This window comes from Tiliqua scincoides, chromosome 1, assembly GCF_035046505.1.
Source record: "Tiliqua scincoides isolate rTilSci1 chromosome 1, rTilSci1.hap2, whole genome shotgun sequence".
In the NCBI taxonomy this organism is placed as follows: domain Eukaryota; kingdom Metazoa; phylum Chordata; class Lepidosauria; order Squamata; family Scincidae; genus Tiliqua; species Tiliqua scincoides.
The window spans coordinates 299232555-299259888 of NC_089821.1; the positions used below are offsets into that span (position 1 = coordinate 299232555).

At 45.2% G+C, this 27334-nt stretch overlaps 1 protein-coding gene across 7 annotated transcripts in view; it reads left to right on the forward strand.

Annotated features, from left to right (window-relative positions):
- EVL (Enah/Vasp-like) overlaps window positions 1-27334 on the forward strand; it is a 173922-nt gene that overhangs the window by 105265 nt on the left and 41323 nt on the right. Inside the window, exon 1 of one of the 7 annotated variants that reach the window (XM_066629035.1) lies at window positions 12169-12403. The exons of the other annotated variants lie outside the window; for them this stretch is intronic. Coding sequence (XP_066485132.1) covers window positions 12331-12403 — 73 coding nt within the window. The 5' untranslated portion in view covers window positions 12169-12330. Of the gene's footprint in view, window positions 1-12168; window positions 12404-27334 lie in introns of those variants that run through there. 7 annotated transcript variants of the gene reach the window in all.

Below are 27334 nucleotides of genomic sequence, written 5' to 3' on the forward strand. Positions count from 1 at the left end.
ACTACATGAAGTGCTTCGAAAACCAGATTGGCAGAGGCTGTGTTGGGACAGAGAATATGAATATGTGCACTATAGGCAATTATTGCTGTACAACATTGCCTCCCAGTGTCTGCAAAGCAGAGAGTTAAACCAGTAAACCCTGAGGTTCAGTTCTGGCTCTGGCTCATTAGTACAGTATTGTTTAATTCTCTCATTACATTTTGGTTCAGACACTAGAAGAAGCATTCTGGTAAACAGTTTAGAAACTTTGAGCTGATTTTGATACGTTTGCGTAATCTCAGACTGTTTTGCTTGCAGTGCAATTTTTAAAAAACAAGTACGATAACTATTTAACTCAATGGGTTTTTTGCTTTGATTTTTTTTAATAAACAAAATAGAACATGCAAAAAAAGCAAAACAGAAAAATAAACATTGAAAGTAAAAGAAATGAGGGAACAATTTTTTAAAATTGTTTGCTTGCACTAATACATGACTACTAATGATAGTACAAACTGTTTGTTTGCACTAATACAGTGTTGTTCAGAATTCTGTCAATCATATTTAGAGAGCAGTCCAAACCTGCGCTGGAACAGGCAAGCCAGGAGCTTGCGCTGCATCCAACACAGGTTTGTGGGCATCAGCCGCTCAGCCAGAGGCAAGGGGAAACTTTTCCCTTACCCATGGTAAGGGCTGCTGGCCCCAATGGGTCTCTACAGACCTGCACCACCTCTGGAGCTTGAAGCTGCTCCGTTCTCCACGGGAAGGGGGTTGGGATCCAGCATAACTACCAGGTCACAGCCCCGCGTCCAGCTCCCCGCGTGCCCACCTTTGGGGCAGCCCATCACCTGCCCTCCCCCTGCCCAGGAACGCCTCCATCCCTCCTCCTCCCCACCCCCCACACCTACCTTTTCCATTGCGTCGGCTCTCCGGTTGTGATGCAACCAGCCGGGAGGAGGCCGGTGTTTCTCGGAGCACCGGCCTGGCTTCCTCCCACAGAGGTGCAAACATGCTTTATGGCATGTTTGTGACCTTCCTTGGCCGTCCCAAGGGACTTGGGCCGGCCAAGTCATTGTTAGGATTGCGCCCTTAATCAGTTAATTCAGCCCAGAAAAGACTCTTTCTTCCTTGTGTAGTGAGAAGCACAAGCACTTTTGTTTGCTAACTGGTTTAGCTCAGGCTGTGTTATTTTTGGCTTTCCAAATACTAAAGAATATTTTAATTTTTATCGGCATGAGGCTCCTCAACAGATGATTCCATGACAGACCAGTGCGTTTGTGGCTCTTTTTTTTTTGAACAAATAGTTCTTAGTACTATAGTCTTGCATGCTTTGAGAAGTGGATAACCTTTGCAAGGTTTTTGATTGAGGCTTTGATTGATTTGATTTGGTTTTTGATTGAGGCTAATATGAACACAACTTTGAATGGTCAAGTTTATATTTACATTTACATAAAGTTCATCATCTGTTTGGCTCAACATTTCTGATTGAAAAGTAGCCATGTTTCATTCATCATTTGAAATATTAGACCAAAAATTGCCCACGTTTTCATGAGATGAATGTTACCTTTTCTTTACCATCACCTGAAAGCAACTAGTTTATCTTAGGTCAAGATAAATGCAGGATCAAAGTGCATTATTGCTCATCTTCATTTTGGTTTTTAATTGAGGCTAAGATAATCACAACTTTGAATGTACCAATGGTATTGCATTTCCCATCAGCCGTAAGTCTTAATTTGAAACAGCCATATCTTCACCAAAATTCCTCCGTTCTAAAAGTCTTTCACGCATAACATATATAGAATGCTATCTAGTTAGAGGATTACTTATTATTATTGTTTTAATTTAAGTTTTTTTTCATGATTATCACCGTGAATGGGTTCCTAACATTTTTGCAAATCAAATGTGCTTTTTCAGCTATAATGTTGGGAGCTATTTTTCATGCCATCTTCAACAGCATGATCCCAACTAATGTGAATTAGAGCCTCTGCATCTCCTGAAAGGGAAGGAAAACGAGTAGCGTAGCTAGAGGGGGCACAAAACATTGAATATAGCAGGCATTGCAACGCACTAGGTAAGGGACCGCTCCCACTCACTATTGGAGCAATTCTGAGCGGTGCTGGCAATGTGGAGATGAAATTTGATTCGGCAAGCTCCTGCATTTTGTTGTTGCTGCCCAGAATGGCTCTGATGATGAACGGGAGGGGCCGCTTACACAATGCATCAGTGGCGTCACTAGGATTCACGTCACCCGGTGTGGGAGGCCTGTGCGTTACCCCATGTAGTGGGCGGGGCAATGCCCCAGGTGGGCATGGTGATGTACCATCGCCCCGCCCCCACCAGTTTTTTGGCTGTACCTTTTGTTATAACACAGATATTTCAATGTGGTTTGTTTCATTGCATTCTGCATGAAATTGCGAATTGATTGATATATGTATAACGTGATGGTCTTATTCCTCCAAATTCTGATTTTAGTCATTTTGAAAACTTGTAGAGTCACACACACACACACCCATGTCAACTTAATAACGCCTTATTGCAGCAGTTCTCAAACTTTTAGCACTGGGACCCACTTTTTAGAATGCCAATCTGTCCAGGACCCATTGGAAGTGATGTCATGGCCAGAAGTGACATCATCAAGCAAATTAAAATAAATAATTATAAATAATTAAATTAAATTAAAATAATTAAATAAGGGAGAGCCAGTCCTGTTCCACCAAGTGAATCTACTCTGAAGTAAGTCCTATTGTGATCAATGGGGCTTACTCTCAGGAAAGTGTGGGTAGGATTGCAGCCTGTGAGCCCAAGCTTATGCATGTCTACTCTGAAGTAAGTCCCATAGTGGTCAATGGGGCTTACGCTCAGGAATGTGTGGGTGGGATTGCAGCCTGTGAGCCCAAGTCTATTCATGTCTACTCTGAAGTAAGTCCCATAGTGGTCGATGGAGCTTACTCTGTAGTCTGCCTGCAATAACAACCCCCCAAAAAAGAATCAGTGAGCTCTTCAGCCCTTCCGGTGCCCAGTTTAAAGTTCTTCTATTTCAGGCACATCAGAATAAAGACCCACCTGGCTTCACAAGTGCAAAATAGAAAACTTTCCCCTTACCAGCTAAAGCCTCTTTTTTGTTCTTTTTTTTTTGGGGGGGGGGGGGAGGCTGCCTTCTGGAGCAGCTCCATCAGATCAGGACCCTTCTGGTATCTCACATTCCCCTTTGCCTGGCCTGACCACCAGCCAAGGCACGTCTGCCTACTCGAGAGTAAATGCGACTGTGAGGCTGCTTTGCTTTCCATAGGGCTCCATAGACTGGGAGGGAGGCAGCTGGGAGGGAGGAACCTCCTTCTCCGGTGTTTTTGGGGACTGCACTCATTGCATGAGGACCATTCTGACATCCTTGGAGCCTCTCAGCCTGCCTCTACTAAGGCAAGTCCACCTACTTGTGAGTAAATGCGGCTATGTGGCTTCGTTTCGGGCTCAGACTTGCAGCTGGGGGGGAGCTTCTTGCGTGTTTTTTAGGGGCTGCATTCATTGGATCTGGGCCATTCTGCTGTCTTTGGATTCCTCTCAGCCTGCCCTTTCCAGCAGACTATGGCAAGTATGACTACTCATGAGTAAACGTGAGTAAACTCATGAGGAAAGTAGCTCACTTTCACTTTCCATAGGATTCCATGCATTTTTCCTTCTGGTGTTTTGGCCATAACTTTTGAACGAAAGGAGCTATTTCAATTCTGTTTTTGCATTGCACTCCACTGACCATTCCGCATCCAATGGTGTATGGCATGATGTGGTAGCTCCTAACCCCGTAAAGTTAGCATGTCCTCCCCCCAGGGCGCGTCACCCCCCTAGCGCGTCACCTGGTACGGCCCACACCCCTGTAGCAACGCCAGTGCAATGCATTGCATCACCTCCAGTACTTACGCTTTTGCCTCCCCTGTAGCTATGCTACTGGGGAAGACACACCTTTTAGAGCAGAGTGTCTGGAAGATATGATGTAAGGCATCTTCCCTATTAGGAAATGCACCTTTCCTATGAGGAAAGGGAATGACGTTTGGGCCTCTTCAGCCTAGAAAAGAGGGGCCTGAGGAGGGACATGATTGAGACATACAAAATTATGCAGGGGATGGATAGAGTGGATAGAGAGACACTCTTTCCCTCTCACATAACACCAGAACCAGGGGACATCCACTAAGGTTCAGTGTTGGGAGAGTTAGGACAGAAAAAAGAAAATATTTCTTTACCCAGCGTGAAATTAGTCTGTGGAACTCCTTGCCACAGGAAGTAGTGATGGCATCTTGCCTGGATGCCTTTAAGAGGGGATTGGACAAATTACTGGAGGAAAAGTTCATCATGGGTTACAAGTCATAAGAACATAAGAAGAGCCCTGCTGGGTCAGGCCAAAAGCCCATCTAATCCAACTTCCTGTATCTCACAGTAGCCCACCAAATACCTCAGGGAGCATACAAGACAACAGACACGATCTGTGTCCCGGTACCCAACCCTGCATCTGACAAGCAGAGGCAGCCGGCCTCTAAAAACAAAAGCTTGCACATACATACTTCAGTCATGGAGTGGGTGGGTGGGCAAATGAGATGGCAAGGCAGCTGGTCCTGCACCCTTGCATCCATTCCCAGCTGGGTGACTGTCCCTGCTGTTTTCAACCTGATTGAAACTGGGCAACAATTAGACATGCACAGTTATAATTGTCCAGAATTAACCCCACTGGCACTTCCTCACCTGCTGCCTACAGTGATTCTAACTCCTGTTGTGTTGCCCTTGCTCCTGGTTTAACTTTTTTGCTCCCATTCATCGCGACCCCTGAAAAATCATCAATGGGTAGAGTCAGTTTTGCAGCTGTCAGTTGTGTGAGAAGCAGGCCCTCCCCCTGCTTTTGGCTCGGCCCTTGTTCCATTATTAAAGCAGATCAAATGTATTTTGAATTGCCTTTTTTAAAATAATGACTTCCGTTTTCACCATAAAATATGACGTTAGCTTAGGTAAACCAACAAAAATGTATCATTTTTTTCTTCCTGCTGAAAAGTTTGAGTTGAGAGATGCTCTTCAAATTTGTCTCTGGGAGTATGTGGGGTTGAGGTTGTCCGTAATCTTACTTACTCCTTACTTTAGAAGTGCAACAGGAAAAGAATGGCTCTGTTTATGTATCTAAAGTAGCACGGGATTTCCCACAGTCTTTGAAGAGCATTAAAAGGAAAAGGTCTTCATGTTTCTGCTGCACTGAGAGAAACCATCTTTAGAAACCAAGTGTATTGTAGACAAAGATACACGTAGAGGACTAAGAGGGACTGACTGCAGCTGTGGAGAAAAATGGATGAGTGTTTCTCTGTACTTGGATTGTCCCAATGCTTTTTTCAAAAAAAAAGAGCTAACCATTTCTCCTGAAAAAGAGTTATTTGCTACTTTATAACTACAGGAGGAGGCCTCTTGCTCTTTGAGAACCCTCTGACCATTCTCCCTTGCTGCTCTTATGCCTGGAGCCCCTTCATCTTCTCTTTCTACTTGCAAATCTCGTAACTCATGTAAGGTACATGATAGCAGTTTTAGAACCAACTGCCTTGTGGAGTGTGTCAAATTCAGAAGCCTGAAATATTACAACCTTTTGTATCTATGCAGGTTTTTTGCTAGAGTTTGACCCATCAAAACTGACATAGCAGGTTAGGCTATTTTCAACCCATGTGCTGTGGCACATTAATGTGCATTGAGTGGTCTGGGAGGCTCATTTATTAGTAGTGCCCTTAGGGAATGTGAGCCCATTGCTGACAGCACGGTGTGTCTTGTCAGTTGTCCAAAAGCTGATGTTGTGCCTTGACAATTTTAGTGCCTTTTCAGTATGCTGTTAGAAATGAAAGAAGTTGAAAATTGCTGAGCTATGTGCACCAAGGGTTAAACAAGCTGCTACTTGGGGGAGCGCTGCTGCCCAATCACCATTATAGCCTTGGCATTTATAAATTAGACAAGAGCCTAAAGGGCCTCTACAAAGTTTGAGGACCACTCGTTTAGTGGGTTTAAAAAACAAACTTACTTCTCGACCTGTTTTATGCTTGGTTTTTTGTATTGCGTTGTATTGTATTTTACATGTTGTTCATCTCTTTTTGAGACTTCTGTTTTGAAAAGTACTTATACATTTTTCTAATTTAAAAATATGAACAATATGTAATTTATAAGAGCTGTAATGAGATTGTCACATATAAAAAACTTTAAAGGAAAGCTTGGCTGATAATCCTACCTGTTGTTTTTTTAGATTAGACTTGTTATGTAGAAATGCATGCAATTTTTTTCTTTATTCCTAGCGGCATGTAGCAAGACATTTTCCTTGACCAATCTGTGGTTTTGCTTCTGAAACTTGTTCTCATTCGACATGCATTCCAGTTGCGCAATCTTTTATACTCATTCCCTTCTTTCTTGCTCCTCATTCAGCAAGCAGTTAACCTGACAAGACTCATGACTTTTCTGACCACAGTACAGGTCCAGTCCATCTGTGAGGCCAACTGAAACTGTTGCCCTGGGTGACAGATTGGCAGGGGGCACCCATCTCCACTGCTTCTCCTCCTCTCATTCCTTAGATTGGAAAATGTTTTAAGCACCAAATCATCTTTAAAATTTTTAACAACTCCCTGGTGCCAGATGTCCAGAACCCCCGGGGCATCTCTAGGAAGTGGTCTGATGTGCGGGAAGGCTACACGTGGCCACCTTGGGCTGCAAAAGGCATGCCGGAGGCCTTAAAAAAGGCACTTCCAATTTAGTGCAAAGTGTCTTTCTAAGGCATTCAACAGGCCTTCTGAGGCCTGAGAAGGCCAGTTTTGCGAAAAACCAAAAGTGCCTTTCTAAGGTCTCCAGCAGGCCTTATGAGACCTTCCAAGACTTGGGGAGTCTTTGTGAGGGAAGGGAAGGGGGGCAGATGTGCTTCTTATTGCCTTTCTGCACCCACTTGGTGCTTTGTGGTTTAGATCCACAGCAGCTTTTTTTCCCCTATTCCTCCTTCTCCCTCCATTTTTTGTTATTAGCTTTAAACTCCGCGTTCTATTACATTTTCTAAAATCTTTTGATAAATGCATATAAATAAAATGTACTTTGTTAACCTTGAGAAAAAGCCATGTGAATCTCCTTTAAATGCTGCTATGGAGATTTTGAAATTGTTCATTTATTTTAGTAGCATATTCAAGACTACAAAATTATCCTTTGGGTTTTGTTGGTCTCTGAATGGTACAGTATTTGGAATAGTTAACCTAAGCCTCTTTGTAAACATGGTGCACTGAGGATTGAATTAATAGCAGACCTGCCTTTGATCAGCACTTGAATATGGTCTGTTGAATTTCTGAGCTACGTATAGCTTTTGCTTTGTTTGTGGGAAGTTTATTTGTGCATTCGTCAGATGCTTAATTTCTATCAATAGAATCGGAATTGTTTGTAGTAATGGGCTTGGTACTACCTCATGTACCATCTCATCACAGCTTCCTACTGGCTTGGTTTCAACAGTAGCACATTGATAATATCCTCTGTTGCTCTCTGGGAATAGATGACTTCTTTTCTTTAAGTGCCAGAATCAGATAAAAGTTGCAAATGATTCCCCCTCCTTTTGCATGCCTGATTTCTTTTTTATGTTGCAATAAGAAGTGTGGATAGGATTGTAGCCTTGGTTCCCATTTCTGCTTCCACAACCAAAGCTGCAGTCCTTTCCACATATCCAATTGCAACATAAAAAAGAAAAAAGGCATGCCAAAGCTGGCCATGTCATGTTGGAAAAAGCACCCCAGTACAAACTGGTTTTTTATCTAGCTGGGCAGGGGAAAGGTTAAGCATCCTGTTCACAACTTCTCCTCTGCTAATTGCACCTTGTGCCCTGCTGTCCCCTTGTAGTGCTGAAGTGGTAGCCTAGGTTGGCAGATCCCCTTTTTACTGCTGAATGGAGCACTCTTGAAAGGCAGAATTTGCTGGAAAGCCCATGTAATTCATCCACTGAGGAAGCAACTTGGATAGTTTCAACCATTATCGTTGCTTAGCTTAGTTAGTGTCAAAAGCACAGAATGGCAAATATGGCAGTGAAATAAAGATTTCAATAGTTCAGGTGCTTAAGAAAACTTTTATCAGTATTCTATTGGTGAAAGTTGTCTGTTTTTAAAATCCTGAGTGTTGGTAAGACAAACTGACCTGTCAAAAGGACATTTTTGGCAGTCATTTGACAACCCTCTTCCTGACTGCTGCTATACTAGAACGTGACTTAGCAGTGAAAAGCTTCCTATCTCTTTGCTCATAAGTAGGGATACTTGAAAATGGTTTTATTTTTTCACAGATTTCATGATGAAAAAGGCACAAAGTTGTCTCATTTGTTTTTATTCTCATTCCAAGTTCTCATTTTTAGTAATTTTAAATGCCTTTAAAAAATGCACTAGGTAGATGATATAGTGTCAGCGGATGCAGCCACTATATTATTTCTAACTGGAAAAGTAGTCTATTTTAATTACTGGAAAGTGTCTTAAACACCAAAATGTGCTGTTTTGTATGTTTTTAACAAAATAACAAAACAAAACCCTGTACTCGTAAGTATGGAGCTATCTAGTCCCTTTGCCTTGCTTAAACTTTTGGTATGGTGCTTGTATATGTATATTTGCAATTAGAATTGAATAAATGCAGTAGGTTTTGAAAAAGTCAGAGATTGTTTTTCTTTCGAATTAATGGCTGATATGTTGATTTGAGGCTGAAAAATTAGACTTATTGCATAAATTCTAAATACTTGCTTATAAATTATCTGCTCTGACTGGTGCAGAGAAAGCTTCACCATCTAAAAATTTCACTGATGGGAATTTATCATTGGGGAAACAATCCCTCTGGGCATGATATTCTCCCATGCCTGGAAAGAGTGGTGTTCTCTAAGGGCACAGTCCTAACCCCTTATGTCAGTGCTTTCCGGCACTGGCATATCAGTGCCAATAGGACATGTGCTGCATCCTGCAGTTGGGTGTCACTCACAGAGACTTCCTCAAAGTAAGGGAATGTTTGTTCCCTTACCTCAGAGCTGCATTGCCCTTATGTCAGTGCTGGAAAGGGTTAGGATTGTGCCCTAAGAGTACTAAGTGGATTGTGCCCTAGCTTTTAACACCAAGATCCAGTTCTTCCATTACTTCAGTGGTATGAGAACTGCTACACTGCCAGAATTGTTGGAGGAAATTAAAAGATCCTCTGAAAGAACCATGCCAGTGAGTGCAAGATCATGGAAAAGCTGGATCATCTTGCTGCAGTACTTATCGCAGTCCCCTTTCCTTTCCAATCTGAGGCAACACAAATCATTAATCAAACTGAACTGGTCTTTCATTCCTGTTTTTGAATAGATTTCAGTTAGGATTGTTATCATTTATTTTGCTGTATTAGCCTCTAGCACGTAAGACAACTGAAGCTCAGTTAGTGATCTGAGAATGAGGCACTTAGCCTTCCCATCTGCCTGATCCCATTTTTCAATTGCAGCCTCTTCATTAGTTGGGCGCTCTTTGTTTAGAACAGGTAAGGCTCCATACATGTGTATTTCTGCCTTTATTCTACAATACCAGTTGTGGAAAGTTTTGGGGTTCCGCCTGACCATTGGTTGTATGGCTAAGACTTCCACATATGATCCTTCTGCCATCTTTTACTTAGCAAGCAAGTTCAGCCTTACACAAGTGAGTGGGGAGAGATCCCGAAAATCAAAAAGCAAAAAATAAATTTTTCCAAGGTATCTTGGCTTCTTAGTACATAGTCCCTGGGTTTCTTAGTGCATGGTACCTGGGCCCGTAACCTGTTGGAGGAAATTAAAAGTAGTTTCCTCTTGGGGGGGGAAGCAGAGTAGCTTAAGCAGCAGACCCCCCTTTCGGTATCACCCAAGGGAACCTCCCTCACCCGGCTGACTGCTATTCAATAAAAAAGACAAAGAGGCAATGGCTTGTTAAAGTTGCAAAAAAGAAGTTATTTACTTACAGTTCCATTGAGTGTATATTTACAGCATCTGATTAGGATCAGAGGTTCAGCTAACACTTAGAGATAGCAAGGCCCTGGAGCTGCCTCGCCCTGCATGCCTTTTGCTCAAGATGGCCTGGGCATCAGAGCCCTGGTGTGCGCCATCTTAACAGGTCGGTGGTCAGGGGACAAGAGGAAGTGCTCAGAGGAGAAGGGAAGGATAAAGGGTTAGGGCCACACCCCACAAGGATCACAGAGAGAACAGGTAGAAAGGTCAGAGTCACTGGGCCATAGCTTGACCCCATCTGGACAGCATCCTGTCCCCTCTGGACAGCAGATGGAGTTGCACCAACTCCAACAAGAATGACATGAGAAACTCTGAACCATATGAGAAGAGTACATGCTGTGGCCCCCTCCATGCTGGTAGGCTCTCCAAAAACTGTTATGGAAAGGAGACAGCACAGTGTCTTTAATATAAAGACCTTTTTACATTTAACATAAGACTTCATGCATTATTCATGCAGCACAGGAACTAAGGTGCCATAAGCTGCCCCCATGCTACCCCCATGCCACACTGCTATTGTAAGCTGCAGTGACCCCATGTTTGCAAGAAAAATATTTCCTATTACAAGCTATCCAAGGAAAAAGACCTGTTCTTGCTCATGAGCCTCAGGTTTTGCTGATTACTGGAGCCGCAAACTGCAATAAAACATTAAAATCTGCAATTAAATATTGTTGGACTGTTCCAGTACTGTTCATACATAATCAGATTAAGGAAACTTTCCTTACCCCATGTTGCACCCCCACAGCCCCTGTGGTCTACTCCGATCTGCATCAGCGAAATCACTGGTGCAGATTTTTGTTTTCAGGTGTGGGAGGAGGAATAGAATCTGGAGGCAGCCTCTGCCGCCATCCCCACCCCCCTCCTTGGCCTGAATCATCCTTCAAGCCGACCTCTCCTACTCAGGCTTACTCCCTCCCTGCCTTCCCCCTGTCCTCAAAGACCTCCCCACCGTTTGGCACACTGGCGAAATCACTGGGATGCTGGTGACGATTTGGGCTTTCAAGTGCAGGAGAGGGCATAACATCTGGAGAAAGCCTCTGCTGCCCTCGCCCCACCCAGAAATGCCTTTTCCCTGCTCCTTGTGGAACTCCTGCTGCCAGCATGGAGGCCCAGCACCTAGTGGTGTGAGCCCACCAGCGCCTCTCTCCTCCCAGTTGCCGCAAGGTGCTTTTCGGCACATTTGCGATGGCCATGACCCAGGCAACACGTGAGCAAGTACCATTGCCCAGGTGGATGATCAGGGTGTCCATCTCTTTAATGATTCTTGTTCCTTTGTATTCTGATAGATGTAGAAGGGATGGATGTTTTTATGAATGTTCATGTGTGGGTTTTATAATTTTCTCCTCGTTGTTGAATTGTACATAATATCGCATTAGAGAGTGACAATTAAATAATAAAACTCTAATTGAGGAGTGGGGGTGACAGAGTTGAACACTTCCATGCCTTCCCCTGCAATATGCAGCCCTTTTAAAACATCTGTTGATTTGGGACTCTGTTTCCTGCTGCAGATTAAATGTGATTAATCTCATTAGAATTCGCCAGGGAAATAAGTACCAAGGCAAAAGAGATCTGGCAGCAAATCAAGAAGCTTCTTCTCAAGAAGAAGCCGCCTATTTTAAAAAAAAATCTCTTGCCAGATTCAGCATTTGAGCCTCTTGATTCTGTGTTGGTTCACATGATGAAGAGCTAATATTTTTAACCTTGAAAAGTTAACGTGGCCCTTTTAAGCCAGTGTTTTTCATTTTAGGTTTTTCCTCTTAATTCATTGAAAGTGGGTATTTTGTAATAGTACAGTAATCCATTTGAAACTCTTCAGGTGTGTGTGTGCTTAACAAGCATGTTCTTTCACCCTCTAATTCGGCTTCTCAAAACAGGTCCTCAGAACTCTACTGTATTTCATGTTGACAAGTTGACATGTGATGCCGGTTGATGGGTTTCAGAGACTCATCTCTTGTTTCAGTCTCTCCAAAGTCTGCCTGTCTGCCTAATCTAAGACATATATGGTCGAGGAAGGCATGTGTTCGTTTTTTTTCCTGTCTCCGTGGCTCTGATTGGAGGACTTTTCAGTCCAAAATATCTCAAGGAGTCTTTAGGGTTATTGGCTGTATTTCAGAGTTACTGTTCTTCCCCCACCCATCTCCTTTTTTTTTTTTTTTCTCCCCTTGGAGTTTTTCTACACATGGGATTTACCTTGTTATGCTGGAGACTGGTTCAGTTGCTGTTTAGCTGCAAGCCCTCTTCCTGATGTGTCATTTGGATACAGAATCCTCTATGCCTCATGCAGAAATCAATTGGACGGATTATTTAAACTATCACTGTATATGTTGCAACGTAGGAAGTAAATTAATTTTCTTAAAATGCCAGTCCGGCGGACTCGGCACGGTCATCTGAAAGGAGTGAGCTGGGCCACAATCAGCCTGAGCACTCACTGTAAGTACAAGTTTCCTATTGATTAAGACAGTTGCAAGTTGTGGCGGTCCCTGCCAGTGTTCTGCACTAACCCCCTAAAGCAGCAATGGCTCGGTGCATTTATTGGAGGGAGGGAGGCTGTGCTAAAGAACCCAAGCAAACCTCAAGAGCTGTCTTGTTTTGCTGGCCCATCACAGTTCTGATGAAAAAGGGTCAGGGTACAGCTGCCTACTCTTGTATAACTATCAAGCTTTCCATTTAAAAGGGGGGAAGTTAAAAGACTGGAACATGAATTATACAACTGAATTATGAAGTAACAGAATCAATGAAAGAGGCAATTACCTTTTACTTAGGTAGTGTTCCATGTTGTGTTGTCCCTTGTTTTAGTAATTGTGGACTGCAGCTTAATGGAAGTGAGAAGAAGAGAAAGGTGAGGAAACAAAGCAAAAAATGCAAGAGCCAGAATAAACCAAAAAGGGAATCAGTAACTTGAATTTGGGGATTGGGTATTTTAGGAAATTCTAGCCATGTTTAATTAGTGCGGGGTGGAAACTTTAAACAGGTCATATTAAGGGTTCCAGACATCTTTGTATACAAGATCCCCAGTGGCACTGGGTGTCTGTTATATACAAGTCACCCGTTTGTCACACAGCTTTTTTGTGGGAAATTCACTAGACTAGGCTGAACACTGTTCCGATCTGATCTGTTGGGTTAGCTAGTCTCCCTTAGATTTTTATCAAATCGCACTTGCAAGAATAACACTGTGGAGGAGTTATTTTGGATTTATAGCTGAGCTGCTTCTGGTTGCTTGAGGCTAATTTGGCTTGTAAATTATCCCTGCCCCACCCCCCTCTCCACAGGGATAACAGGAGTGACAGCCAAAAGCCTGGAGTAACCATGACAGAGCTGTTTTCTCTTTGCCGACTGCAAACTTGCTGTTGTGTACACTCCCGTAAAGCTAACTGGACGTAGAGCTGCTTTTACCCTGATAGTGTAACTTTACTCTGTGGGAATCTACTACTTTTCAGAATAGTCACACCATGGGATAAACTTTATCAAATGTTTATCTGTCCCGGGACAAAAGTGTAGCTTATGCTCTGTTTGCTAATGTAGGGATTTTACTTTTCCTCTGGGAATACCACTCTGTCTTGACCAAAACACAGTCACAGTGTGATGGAATATACCACTGCAGGAGAAGGAAATGTACAATTAGCCATAACAATCTTCTTTTCTTAGCATAAGGGATTGATAAGGGTGGAGGGGCAGAGATTGGTAACATACTATACTTTTGTTGGCAACCTTCAGTCTCGAAAGACTATGAAAGGCTCTGAAAGGTGGTTCTGGAACAGCGTCTAGTGTGGCTGAAAAGGCCAATTCGGGAGTGGCAATCCCTTCCACACTGGGAGCAAGTGCAGTCTGTCCCTGGCCTGTCTCCCTGGCTATGGACCTTCCTTCTTTGCCTCTTTGCCTCAGTCTGTTGGCCAAGTGTCTATTCAAACTGGGAAAGGCCATGCTGCACAGCCTGCCTCCAAGCGGGCCGCTCAGAGGCCAGGGTTTCCCACTTGTTGGGGTCCACTCCTAAGACCTTCAGATCCCTCTTGCAGATGTCCTTGTATCGCAGCTGTGGTCTACCTGTAGGACGCTTTCCTTGCACGAGTTCTCCGTAGAGGAGATCCTTTGGGATCCGGCCATCATCCATTCTCACGACATGACCGAGCCAACGTAGGCGTCTCTGTTTCAGCAGTGCATACATGCTAGGGATTCCAGCCCATTCCAGAACTAGTTGTCCCATCAAATAGCTTGTGTAGCACAGCCGTTCAGAAAATGGGTCATGAGCTGGAAAGTCCCTGGTTAGTCCTGTTAGTCTTATGTTAACCAAGATCTCATAGATTGGCTTGGGCAAACCACTGTGTCCTTGGGCTCAGTTCTTCACCTCACTCCTGATCTGCTACAAAGTGATACTTGCCTGTCTTGCAGGAATGTTGTGAATGTTACACGTAGAATGTGTGGGACATATATATATATAGGTAGTGTTTAACGAACAATTTGATTACCTTATTCAATGACATCCCAACAATTACTGTTTCTGTGGTTGTCAGTATACACTTATAGTTCTTGCCATTTTCATCCCCACAATAACGGTGAGAGATAGGTCACTAGTATTCTCATTTCACAGATGGAAAACTGAGGCTGAGGCCCTGATTTGCCCAAGGCACTTCAGGAAGTTGTGTTATGCTGTGGATTTCTTCTGTCTCCTCCAGATTTATTTTGGAGTACAATTCATTTTTCACAGAGTGACTTTTGAAGCCATTCTGTGAGCACGTGTATATAAAAAGTTACGTTGAAATTTGCTGTCCACTGTGTTTTCCAGGGGTGATCCCATGGACAGGATACTAGATTGCTACGGTGTCAAGGAAAAGTTTTGGAGACAGCCAGTTTTTGTGCAAGTGTATATCTGATCAGTTGTTTTTTGCATGCTAGGAATCCCAGTGGATTGCAAAGGGTTGATGCAGCAGCCTGCTTTTCACTCTGTAGCTTCTCTCTTTCAAGACTTCACTCCTGGTTTATTTATCTCATGAAATATATTGTATAAGCTGAGCCGTGGAAGTAACTAACTCAATGGAAGTGGAGTAGACTTGCACAAAGTGCTTTACAGGTTGAGGCTAATTATTTGTGTGGGTTCCATTCCAAGCACTCACGTGGATGGCAAAAAAACGCACTATAGCAAATCAATTTAAAAAACAAAGTTTCTTCACTCCAGTGATTTAAAAACAGCCTGGCTGACCTTTTGACTCTAAGATAAGAGTCATTAAGAAGACAATCCATCAACCAGTCCTCCTCCAAGAGCTTAGAAAGCTTCACTCAGCCCCTCCCTTCACCAATGCAAAGCAATCACCTTTCTTTCACGTGCTGGGGGGAAATGGAGGGGGTCTGTTGAGAGAAGAAGGAGAGAGAAGAGATTGATGGATTATGGATTATCTGGAGAGAGAAGGATTGATGGATTCTCAGCCAGCTGCCCTCTCTCTCTCTCTCTCTCTCTCTCTCTCTCTCTCTCTCTCATTAACAAGGCTATTGTTAAAGGACTGTTCAGTTTTTTAAAATGATTTTAAAAGTTTCCCCTTCTCCAGGGATCAGCACATTCCTTCTCATTTGCAGTGGCCATTCATGTTGAGTCAAATCCGTGTATAAAAAATCCGTGTATAAATAGGCCGGTCCTGTATATGCATACTGCAAAATAAGATAAGAGAAAGAACTGATCATGGTTGCTCAGGCAGTAATTCATAAGACAGCAAGACAGGAAAAGAAACTAACGAGAAGCCTACTTGAAGTAGGAAAAAGCCTTGAAAGGAGGAGCTAATTTTGTAACGCTCACTCTAGTGATGAGGATAAGCACATACACCCACACCCGCTACTGTTGTGCAGCTCTAGCTCACGTGCTGTCACTCTTTCAGCAGAGGTTTACTTCCTCAAGAGTAGGTGTTGACCTGTCCTAAACTGCAGTGCAGTGTCTCACTGCCTCTTTTTTTTATGGTGTCCCTCATCCCAAATGTTGTTCTTTCAGTTCTCCTCTGCTTTTGTGTACATTGTTGTTACTTTCTCTTTATCCTTGCAATTGGTACTTGTGAGGCAGTCTCTTTAAGAGGTGGCTAAAACAGGAACCGGCTACATGCTACTTGAAGTACATGGTTTGGGCTAGTTTGCATGCTATTTACGGCCTAATCCTAAACCAGCTCCTGCCGGCGGGACAGGCACGTGCGCTGTTGCAAACATACTAGAAGGCACATGTTGACTGCATGAAGGCCAGTACCAGTGAAGAGAGGCCTGCACTGGTAGCTATCCCCCAGTGTTAGAGCAGTGCTACCCACCACTCCTACACCGAGTGGTGGGGAGGTGGGGGGAGGGTGGAATGGGGGGCAGGGAGGGGTGTTTCAGAGTTGGAGAATGACAGAGAGGAGGGTTGTTCAGGCCTGGGAGGGGGGACAGGACAGTGGAGGCCACATCCTAAGCCCCATCCTGGACCTGAAAGCCCTACATGGGGCTACTCAGTACTACACCAGCAATTGGGCTAATGTAGATCTGCGTAGACCCATAGAGTTTTCTGGGGCTTGACACAGGGTAACGTAAGAACATAAGAACAGCCCCACTGGATCAGGCCATAGGCCCATCTAGTCCAGCTTCCTGTATCTCACAGCGGCCCACCAAATGCCCCATGGAGCACACCAGATAACAAGAGACCTCATCCTGGTGCCCTCCCTTGCATCTGGCCTTCTGACACAGCCCATTTCTAAAATCAGGAGGTTGCGCATACACAAGGGAAGGGAACAAATGAAGGCCTTAGCTGCCTCAGTTCCTGCCTTGGATGCAGCGGAGGCTGCAGCAGCCCCACTGAATTGCTTTGTGGGAATTTGGTTAGGTTTGGGCCGAAAGTAAATAACCACTGGATCAGGGCCTTGCCTGGTCCACGCATGAGGTGGGTGAAACAGCTGCTTTGAGTGGGGGCTGGGGGTAGTGTCAAAGTTGCAGGGGTGAGTGAGTGTCTTGCACCCTGCACCTTCTCATGGCCCAGCCATTTCACCCTGCCACCACCCCAATCTTGTTCTTGCTTACTCAGAGGGGAGCATTGCACTTTCCTCCAGGAGAGAGATTGAAACAAAATTGCATCTCCCCATCCACCACCATTCATTCTTCTCTCCACCATCCAACCCCTTCTTTAAACCAGGCCAGGCAGGAAGATGCCGGGAGCGGAGGAAGGCATTTGCTTCCAACATCCTCCCACATCCATCTGTTTTAAAGAAGTGGTCAGGTAGAGGAACAGAGAGGAAGCTGAGGTAGAGGAGGTTTGGACAGCTGGAATGTATCCGTGGGCACAGAAAATTTGGACATTGCTTCAGGCAGCAATCTGGCTTCGACTGGGCCCGATCAGAGCTCTGTTTAGTCGAGCAAGTTAATCCTTGTATTGTCAGCACTGGCATGTTGGCAACCTTCAGTCTCGAAAGACTATGGTATCGCGCTCTGAAAGGTGGTTCTGGAACAGCGTCTAGTGTGGCTGAAAAGGCCAATTCGGGAGTGACAATCCCTTCCACACTGGGAGCAAGTGCAGTCTGTCCCTGGTCTGTCTCCCTGGCTATGGGCCTTCTTTCTTTGCCTCTTAGCCTCAGACTGTTGGCCAAGTGTCTCTTCAAACTGGGAAAGGCCATACTGCACAGCCTGCCTCCAAGCGGGCCGCTCAGAGGCCAGTGTTTCCCACCTGTTGAGGTCCACTCCTAAGGCCTTCAGATCCCTCTTGCAGATGTCTTTGTATCGCAGCTGTGGTCTACCTGTAGGGCGCTTTCCTTGCACGAGTTCTCCATAGAGGAGATCCTTTGGGATCCGGCCATCATCCATTCTCACGACATGACCGAGCCAACGCAGGCGTCTCTGTTTCAGCAGTGCATACATGCTAGGCTTGTCAAATATCTTCTACCTGGTGATGCCAAGGACTGAATCTGAAAATGATTGTCAACTGGAACAGGGAAAATGGGAAAGGGATATGGATTGAGATAGGTGACTGTCCACTGTAAAGCTGGTATTTTTGCTATAGATTAGTGGTGTCACCAGGGTTTGTGTCACCCTGTCTGGTAACTCATGGTTTCACCCCCATGGACCTTCTCTCATGCAGTGTCTGTTCAGATTGCTGCCTCTTTCTTGTCTGTCTGTGGTTGCCGAGTGTTAACTCAGCACATGCCCTGGGCAGGCTGCGCTCGCCACTTCAGTTCAACTGAGCTGTGTTGGAGGAGGGGGTATATCAAGCCTTCCCTCTCGGATACCATGCGCTCTGGCCAGGCGGCACTGTGGTTCTCAGAAAGTCTAGGTGTGGCACAAGGAGGGAAATGCAGCCTCTTTTGGCAACAACATGGTTGAACTCCTTGGAAGCAGATGTAACTGGGCAAGTCCTTTTGGAGTGTCCTGGTGTGGTTTGTACCCCCTCCCGCACACCCCTATTGAAGGCACTGCTATAGATACCATCAGAACTTATAAATTGTAGACATAAACTTTAATTGGCTTCAGCCCTATCACACTTTACAAGAATTATTTTCAGTTCTTTGTTGTCACAGGCACCAAAATTCATGGGTTATCTGCTATCTTTATTTTGTGAGCTGTTGTTGTTTTGGTCAACTGCTTGGTGTCTTTATTCCATTCAATCCATCAGTGGTTACCTGTGTTGTCTTCATAATACATCTCCAAAACACACAAGCTTAGAAGAAAACATTCGAATAGAATTGAAGCACTGACCAAATAGTGCTCTCCGGACACATCTTTTCAGCGGCTCTCTTAAAATCCAGTGACAAAAGTAGCTTATCTGCACAAACAGAAGGCTCTATTATTAGTAGAATGTTTTAATTAACCCTCAGAGAAGGTAGAACTGAATGAGAACTCTCTTGGCTGGCATTTTCGTTAAGTAGTTTGTCTCAACAGTTCACACGCTAAATTTAAAGGCAGCACATGTGTCCCATTGGGATTGGCTAATGTTTTGATACTGGTAGCATTGCGCTAAGTTTAACTCCTTTATTATTGGCTTCTTATAGCCTGTGTTGCTAAAAGGTGGCTGCTGAGATAAATTGGGTGTTGAAATGAAATCAAAATGTTGATGTGAACTCAGCAGAACACTTTGAAGTGGATAAGAATGAACACGTGAAGAACATACTATCATACTGACTCATGCCAATCTAGTCCAGTCTTCTTGTTGGCATCCTTCAGTCTCGGAAGACTATGGTATCGTGCTCTAAATAGTGTTCTGGAACAGAGTGTCCTCTCCAGAGCGCGAAGCCTGGGTAAAGTAGATATGGAAGATAGACTGTTACCCATGCAGCAAATCCCCCCTCTCCACGTCGCTGGAATGGTCCAGTGGAAAGACAGAAGCCAATACGGTTGGTTCCAGCGGCGTCGCAGGAGTTGCCAAAACGTGACTATGTTCAGCCATGAACTGCCTTAGGGACTCCGGCTCCGGATTTTGCCTCGAGGTTGACTCCTGAAGCCTTTCTCATAACTGGATGTAGCCACAAGGCAGTGGAGGTTTGGGATCAGAGTTTTCCTTCTCTCAGATGAGCTGCCTTCCCAGGCTAACGAGTCCCATCTACCTGGTGGCTGTTTAGTCGCCTCTTACGACAAGTACAGCCAAACTGAGGGCCTACTCTTATCCCCAGCCCCCAGGGGAACTAGTCCAGTAGCCTGTTCGTAATAAAAGGTTGTATCTGTGCTTCACGCAGCGCAATCCTGAGATGGATTTAGGAAACGCCATAAGACACATTTGTGCCTCCTCGTGAGTTGGCAAGGCCGGCAGACAGTAGCGCGCCAGCCTGTGGAGGCAGACAGAAGCCTCTGTGTCGACAGAAGCACTGAGTCTTGCATCATCCGAGCTCAGGCAACACAAGACTCTGAGGTGGGCAGGGATGAGGCGGGAGGGAGGGAGGGCAGGTGGGGAGCGGGAGGCAGGGCTGGGACCTGGCAGTTATGCCAGATCCCAACCCTGTGGAGCTTGGAGCGACTTGAAGCCACTCCGCTCTCTTCGGGCTTGTGCCACCTCAGGAAGTGGCACAAGTCCGAGGAGATCCATAGGGGCCACGGTGGCTTATCCAGAGGTAAGGTGAAAAGTTTTGCCTTACCTCTGGCTGAACTACTTCGAGCCCCAATGCTTCGCTGGATACAGCGCCTCTTGGTTTACCTGTTCTAGCACAGGATAGGATTTCGCTCTTAGAAGATGAAAGATGTTATGAAGTGATATATCCATTGTCATTAACTGCTTCTTTCCCAGACTTCTTTCCTGACAAATTTCATGGAAATTCATATTTTCTGGTTCTTTCCAATTAAAAATAAATATTAGTAAGGAGGTGGCAGCAAAGAGGGGAAGAAGGAAAGGAGGAACCCTAAAATAATCAAATTAAGGCTGCCCATGGAGATTATGGAACCAAATCCAAACATGAAATGGGAATTCCACCGCACCCCATACATAACTGTCTGAACATGCCAGGTATAATTCTCCACTGCTTTTGAATTCTCTGCAGTTCACGGAGATCTATGGGGAAGGGAGTTTTGTATGGACATCCAGGCAAAAAAATTAGCCAGAAGGGAAGGGTAATGTGGATTTGTGGACTCCTGACTTCAGTATTCAATAAGAATTTGAACCAAGGATACTGTGCCACATTAATATGGTGGACTTTGTTCTTGAAATTAATTGCAGACAAGACAGAGGTTCTTCTGGTTAGGAAGCCAGCTAGTACAACTGATGTGTCAACCTGTTCTTGATGAAATTGTTCTCCCCTTGAAGTATCAGGAGCACTTCATGCTTACCTATGACTTAGAGCCCACTCATGAACTGCCTGGCGCACAGGACTGTAGTGGCACTGAAATGGCTGCCACTGCATCCAGCATGCTCCAGGCAGCCACCACCTTCTCCTCAGGGGAAGGAGACATTCGTTGCCTTCCCCTGGGTAAACCGAATAGCCCCACAAAGGGAATACTCGATTCAATGACTACCTGAAGGTCGGAGTAGAATGAAGAGCCTCCATGTCAGGCGGCCAACCTGACACTGAGGCTCAGGATCCAGTGAAGTGTAGCTCCACTGGTCCCGCATCCCTCCCGCCCCACTCCTTCCTCCCAGCACCCCTCCTCCCTGCCTTCCCTCTGCCTCCCCTGCCACAGAACGCCTCCTCCCCACACGCCCCCATCTACCTCTCCACTGCTTGGCGGTGTTTGCGACAGTGTGCACTGCAAGGTATTCCCCTGGGGGCTGGGGATAAGAATAGGCCCTCAGTTTGGCTGTACTTGTCGTAAGAGGCGACTAAACAGCCACCGGGTAGATGGGACTCGTCAGCCTGGGAAGGCAGCTCATCTGAGAGAAGGAAAACTCTGATCCCAAACCTCCACTGCCTTGTGGCTACATCCAGTTATGAGAAAGGCTTCAGGAGTCAACCTCGAGGCAAAATCCGGAGCCGGAGTCCCTGAGGCAGTTCATGGCTGAACACAGTCACGTTCTAGCAACTCCTGCAACGCCGCTGGAACCAACCGTATTGGCTTCTGCCTTTCCATTGGACCATTTCAGCAACGTGGAGAGGGGGGATTTGCTGCATGGGTAACAGCCTATCCTCCATACCTACTTTACCCAGGCTTCGCGCACTGGAGAGGACACTGTTCCAGAACCACCATTCAGAGCGTGACACCATATTCTTCCAAGACTGAAGGATGCCAACAGCTGCACTGGCGGTAAGCCGGCATGCACTGAGTAGCATTGGGCGCCCAGTTATTGTAACATGCTGTTCTGGTGCTGAATGCATTTGCTCCAGTGCCAACAGGTGCCCAGTTGTGCAATCATGTGGCATCTCTATCGATGCAGCCAGTTTAGCTACCAGTTTGTTTTTTGATGTGATTCAAGATTCTGATTATTACCTTTAATGCCCTACGCAGCTTACAAGCAAAATAACTCAGGGACTGTCTCTCCACGGACTGTCCCTCTACCTGTCATGTTAGATCCTTCAGGGTCAACCTCTGCGTGTGCAGAAAAAGTGCAGGATTAAAAAAAAAATTCTCTGAATAAACACTGAATTCTAAGATAAGCATCGGATTGTGCCTTAAATCCATTTTTCGTTTAGCTTGCCAGTTCTCAGTTTCTGTTTTAAGTTGATGTTATTGAGCTTTATTTGTTAAAGATGTATACAGTATTTGTTGTGATGTTTTAGAGTTAGTTGTGATCCTCCTTGGGGGCAGTTTTGAAGAACAAAAAATGGGATATAAATCCCTTAGTAAATTTTGGTACCTCTTGTTTTATGAAAACGTTTCGATTTTGTGTGAAAGGATTGCATTTTGTTGCATTGCATCTGCTGGCTGTATCAGTTAAATGTCCCCTGGCTAAACATTTGGACAATGAGATTAAACAAAAATACACATGGGCAACTATTTAAGAGCATGATGGTGACTTTTAGGTCAGTATGTATTCCAGATTCTAATAAGGCTGTCGAGGAATCACCCATTCGTAATGCCGAGTTCTGCAGTATTTCAGTACAATTCCACATAGATCAAAAGAACCTTTGGAGCAGTCTCTGTGTTTGAAGATAAGACATTGTTCAATGGTAGGATCCACATAATTATTTTAGTTCCCCAACTCTGTGGGTAATGTGAGCAAAGGCCCTAAGATTTTATATTTCTCCTTTTCTTCTTTTTCTCTTCCCACTGCCTTCCCCTACTAAGGAAAGGGATGCTGCTATAGAAGGAAAATTGTTTTTTATGGTTAATTCATAGAGTACAGATAAATGGAAAGAAGCAAAACTGACAGTCTTGCCCCAGATTTCTCTTTTTCACTGCATGGCATATCCCCCCCCCCCCCAAAAATCTCCTTTGAATTGTCAGGTTTTTACCATCAAATTGGGACAAGGAAAAATAAACACACAGAAGAAGAAAGTGAGCATGCAAAGATTTAAAGACATTTCCAGGCCACTCTGTCCTCCTTGCACTGACAACACAAGTCTGCCTTCAAAAGCTCCCAAATTTGATGGCTGCGGTTCAGCAGCCAGATCGAAAGTGCCTCTCCCCACCGCCATGTCTTCAGTGAGCTGGTTGCTGATGCAGGTGGTTGGACTGAATTTCAGGTCATTTGATAAGTAGGACAGCAGCCGTGTGTGTTCTGGTTCATGCTGGGTGATGGCAAGAGGAAGCACACGACAAGAGCTCAGGTGGGTGGCGTCGGCCACGTGTGCATTCCCTCCCCCCTTCCCATGTCTGTTAGCAGTGATGCTGGAAAATAATGCAATGCCCTTTCGGATGCAAAAGCAATATAGGACATCTTGACTTATCCCAGGCAGCTGCTTTGTCCCCTTCTAATGATGCCATGAAAGGGTTTCAACCCCAAAGCAATTAAAGCAATCAGCACAAGCTTGTGAAGGCCCCTTGTCTTCACTTGGTTGTAGCAGATGGTGTTGAATGATAAAGAGGAGGGCTTGTTTTCAAGGGAGGGAGAGGAGGAGACATGAACATTTGCTGCAGCCTTTTCAAATGGAATACTGTACTTATATACCCTCAGTAACTTCAGTAGTTTGAGTCTGCACTGCTTGTTTTCCACCTTCAGCAGGGATTATGCAACCTCTGCTCTTTTCCTGGCTGCTCCTTCATGCTGAGTCGACCACCAACTTTCTTAGAACATAAGAACATAAGAACAGCCCCACTGGATCAGGCCATAGGCCCATCTAGTCCAGCTTCCTGTATCTCACAGCGGCCCACCAAATGCCCCAGGGAGCACACCAGACTTGTGTCAGAAGCCTACAAGTAATGCTTTGCTGGTTCAGACCTAAAGCTTGTCAAGTCCATTATTCTGTCTCCAACAGAAGCCAACCAAAGGCTCCAGGAATCTCACTGTCAGGAAGTGATGGGGAATAAAATTCCTGTTGTTTGTCCCTAGCATTTCATAATTGGAGGTGTAGTGAAAATCCATAAATTTTTTTGCCTTCTATTAACCTATTTTGAATGTTCTGCCACCCAAGAGGTTTTGTGATGCATCAGCTTGCTGGCAAGGCTGATGAGTCATCCAGATGTACTAGCCACTATTTGTTGTAGATCAGTGGTTCCCAGACTTTTTAGCACCAAGACCTACTTTTTAAAACACTCTATCGGGACCCATCTTGGTTTACCAGATTTTTTAAAAAGATCTAGAAAGAAACAATGTTTGTTTGTTTGTTTGTAAGTAATTATGACCATCTATCAAGCGTCTATCCAGAATCGCAGTGTGGATTCCGAGCCAACAGGTCCACCATTGATATGGTATTCTCCCTTAGACAACTGCAGGAGAAATGCAGGGAACAACGACAGCCACTCTTTATAGCCTTCATAGATCTCACGAAGGCTTTCGACCTGGTCAGCAGGGACAGCCTCTTCAAGATTCTCCCCAAGATCAGATGTCCACCCAGGCTCCTCAGCATCATCAGATCTTTCCACAAGGACATGAAGGGCACTGTTGTCTTCAGTGGCTCCACATCAGACCCCTTTGACATCCGAAGCGGCATGAAGCAGGGCTGTGTTCTTGCACCATCCTTGTTTGGGATTTTCTTCGCTGTCCTGCTGAAGCATGCTTTTGGAACTGCAACAGAAGGCATCTATCTCTGGACCAGATCAGACGGAAAGCTCTTCAACCGCTCCAGACTGAGAACAAAGTCCAAAGTCCAGCTGATATGTCTGCGTGACTTCCTCTTTGCCGACGATGCAGCTATCACTACCCACTCTGCCAAAGATCTCCAGCAGCTCATGGATCGTTTTAGCAAGGCCTGCCAAGATTTTGGACTGACGCTCAGCCTGAAGAAAACACAGGTCATGGTTCAGGATGTGGACTCACCTCCCTGCATTACAATCTCTGTGCATGAACTGGAAGTTGTCCATGACTTTGTGTACCTTGGCTCAATGATCTCCGACACACTTTCTCTCGATACCGGGCTAAACAAAAGCAGCTACCACGTTTTCCAGACTCACAAAGAGAGTCTGGTCCAACAAGAAGCTGACGGAACATACCAAGATCCAGGTCTACAGAGCTTGCGTCCTGAGTACACTTCTGTACTGCAGCGAGTCATGGACTCTTTGCTCACAACAGGAGAGGAAACTGAACGCTTTCCACATGCGCTACCTCTGACGCATCCTCAGCATCACCTGGCAGGACAAAGTTCCAAACAACACAATCCTGGAATGAGCTGGAATCCCTAGCATGTATGCACTGCTGAAACAGAGACACCTGCGTTGGCTCGGTCATGTTGTGAGAATGGATGATGGCCGGATCCCAAAGGATCTCCTCTATGGAGAACTCGTGCAAAGAAAGCGCCCTACAGGTAGACCACAGCTGCGATACAAGGACATCTGCAAGAGGGATCTGAAGGCCTTAGGAGTGGACCTCAACAGGTGGGAAACCCTGGCCTCTGAGCGGCCCGCTTGGAGGCAGGCTGTGCAGCATGGCCTTTCCCAGTTTGAAGAGACACTTGGCCAACAGGCTGAGACAAAGAAGGAAGGCCCATAGCCAGGGAGACAGACCAGGGACAGACTACATTTGCTCCCAGTGTGGAAGGGATTGTCACTCCCAAATTGGCATCTTCAGCCACACTAGACGCTGTTCTAGAACCACCATACCATAGTCTTTCGAGACTGAAGGTTGCCAACTATATAAGTTATGACCAGCTCATTAATTTTATGCCTTGTACAAAGTAAATCTTTTAGCCTGTCCTGCACTTGTTGCCAGTTGTCCTCATGGGAAATCAGTTGTCATCTATTTTAATGGACCCTACTCCGGCAGCTTTCGCTCAGAAATTTTGCAGGATGTAAAATTGTTTACCACATCCTTGGGTACTTCTAGTGAAACGCCTGAGCTGCTCAGTTCCTGTGTGGCATGTTGGTGGTACATAAACAGGGCCTGCATAAAGCTTGACAATTTTATCTGCTGCATTTGTGGAATAGGAGGATACTGAAGAGACTGCTTTTGAATGCCCAGCAGTGTGTGTCCAGAAAGATAGCACCACATGAACATGGGGACTGTCTCTTTCAAGCACCGCAGAGGAAACAGCAGGAACCCTACTCCTGGGCCTTAGAACAGTTATCTACCACCAGGCTATGGCTGCTGTGATTGTTCAGTGTTAAATTGCTGCTAGATCATGGGGCAATGGTTTTGTTTCCCCTCCAGTGTTTGAAAAAGACCAATTCTCGATCAGCATGTGCTTGTGGTCAGCAAAGGTTGGGCAAAGTGCCTTTTCCAAAGGAAGCCTCCCCTCTAATGCCAGTGGTTAAATGCGAAGCGTTCTGTAACAAAGCACACCCCATGAAACCAAGTGGGAAACATCAAAGACCAGTGACTTTCCACAAAGTGATGCGAAAGCATCACATTGAATGGCAAGGTTGGAGGGAGTGAACAGACAAACTCCCCACCGTCTGTCTGAGCCCAATTCAGCCTACTGCTCTGCTGCTCAGCGCCTGGTCTGGCTCGCTGAGAGCAATTCAAAAGGGAATTGTGGCAGCCTCTGCTCCCTCCACAGTTGCTGCAGCTCCAAATTGCCTTTCCTCACCCCACTGGGCGGCTTAAAAAAGCACCAAGTGAGCAGAAAAACACGATCTGGAGCCCACCTGCCCACACCCCTTCTCTTACCTTGAGCTGCTGTTGGCAGCGAAGCCTCTGTCTTTCACCCCACTCCTGTTTTGAATGAACAGGAGTAGCAAAAGAGACTGCTGGGTTCCCAGTGCCAAGGGCAGAGGCTGACACCAAGAGCAGTATGAGGAAGGCAAAGTGGAGGGGGGCAAGGATACATCCTTTCCTTTTTTCCATATCCACTCAGGGACAGGCAGTCACACACTTGCAGGGACAGCAAATTGGGGGAACTGGGGTGGTGGGGAGGCACAGTGAATTCACTCAACAGCGGCTGGAGTTGGAAAGGGAGACAGAGGAAATAGAGTGCCCAGCTCCAGGGTCATGGCTGTTGACTGCATGTGTCCTTTTGGGCTTGTGATCATTCAATAGATGCTCAGAATGTACCTTGCAGGGATCCCTGGGAGAGTTCACAAGTTGTTTCTCTCTCTGCAACAAAAATATAAGAAAAGTATCCAAAGGCAGTCTGGATGACTAGGGTTTTTCAAAAAGAATCCTGTTTTGTTTTTTTTAACCTATATAGCTCTTATTTTTGTGTTGGACTACAGTACATTTCACTACAGTACATTACAATGCAGTACATTAATCCATTACAATGGATTAAATAACTTCCACTCAGGGCTGGCATCTGGTTGTGCTGGGCCCTGGGACTTGGAACCATTTATGCCCCTGTGTGCAGAGGCGTAGCTAGGTCATTTGACACCCAGGATCCATAAATTTTTGTCACCCCACATATCTTAATTAATGAATTATCAATAATTATTAATTAATTATTAATTACATTGTTTAATTAATTAATTCACATTTTATACCACCCT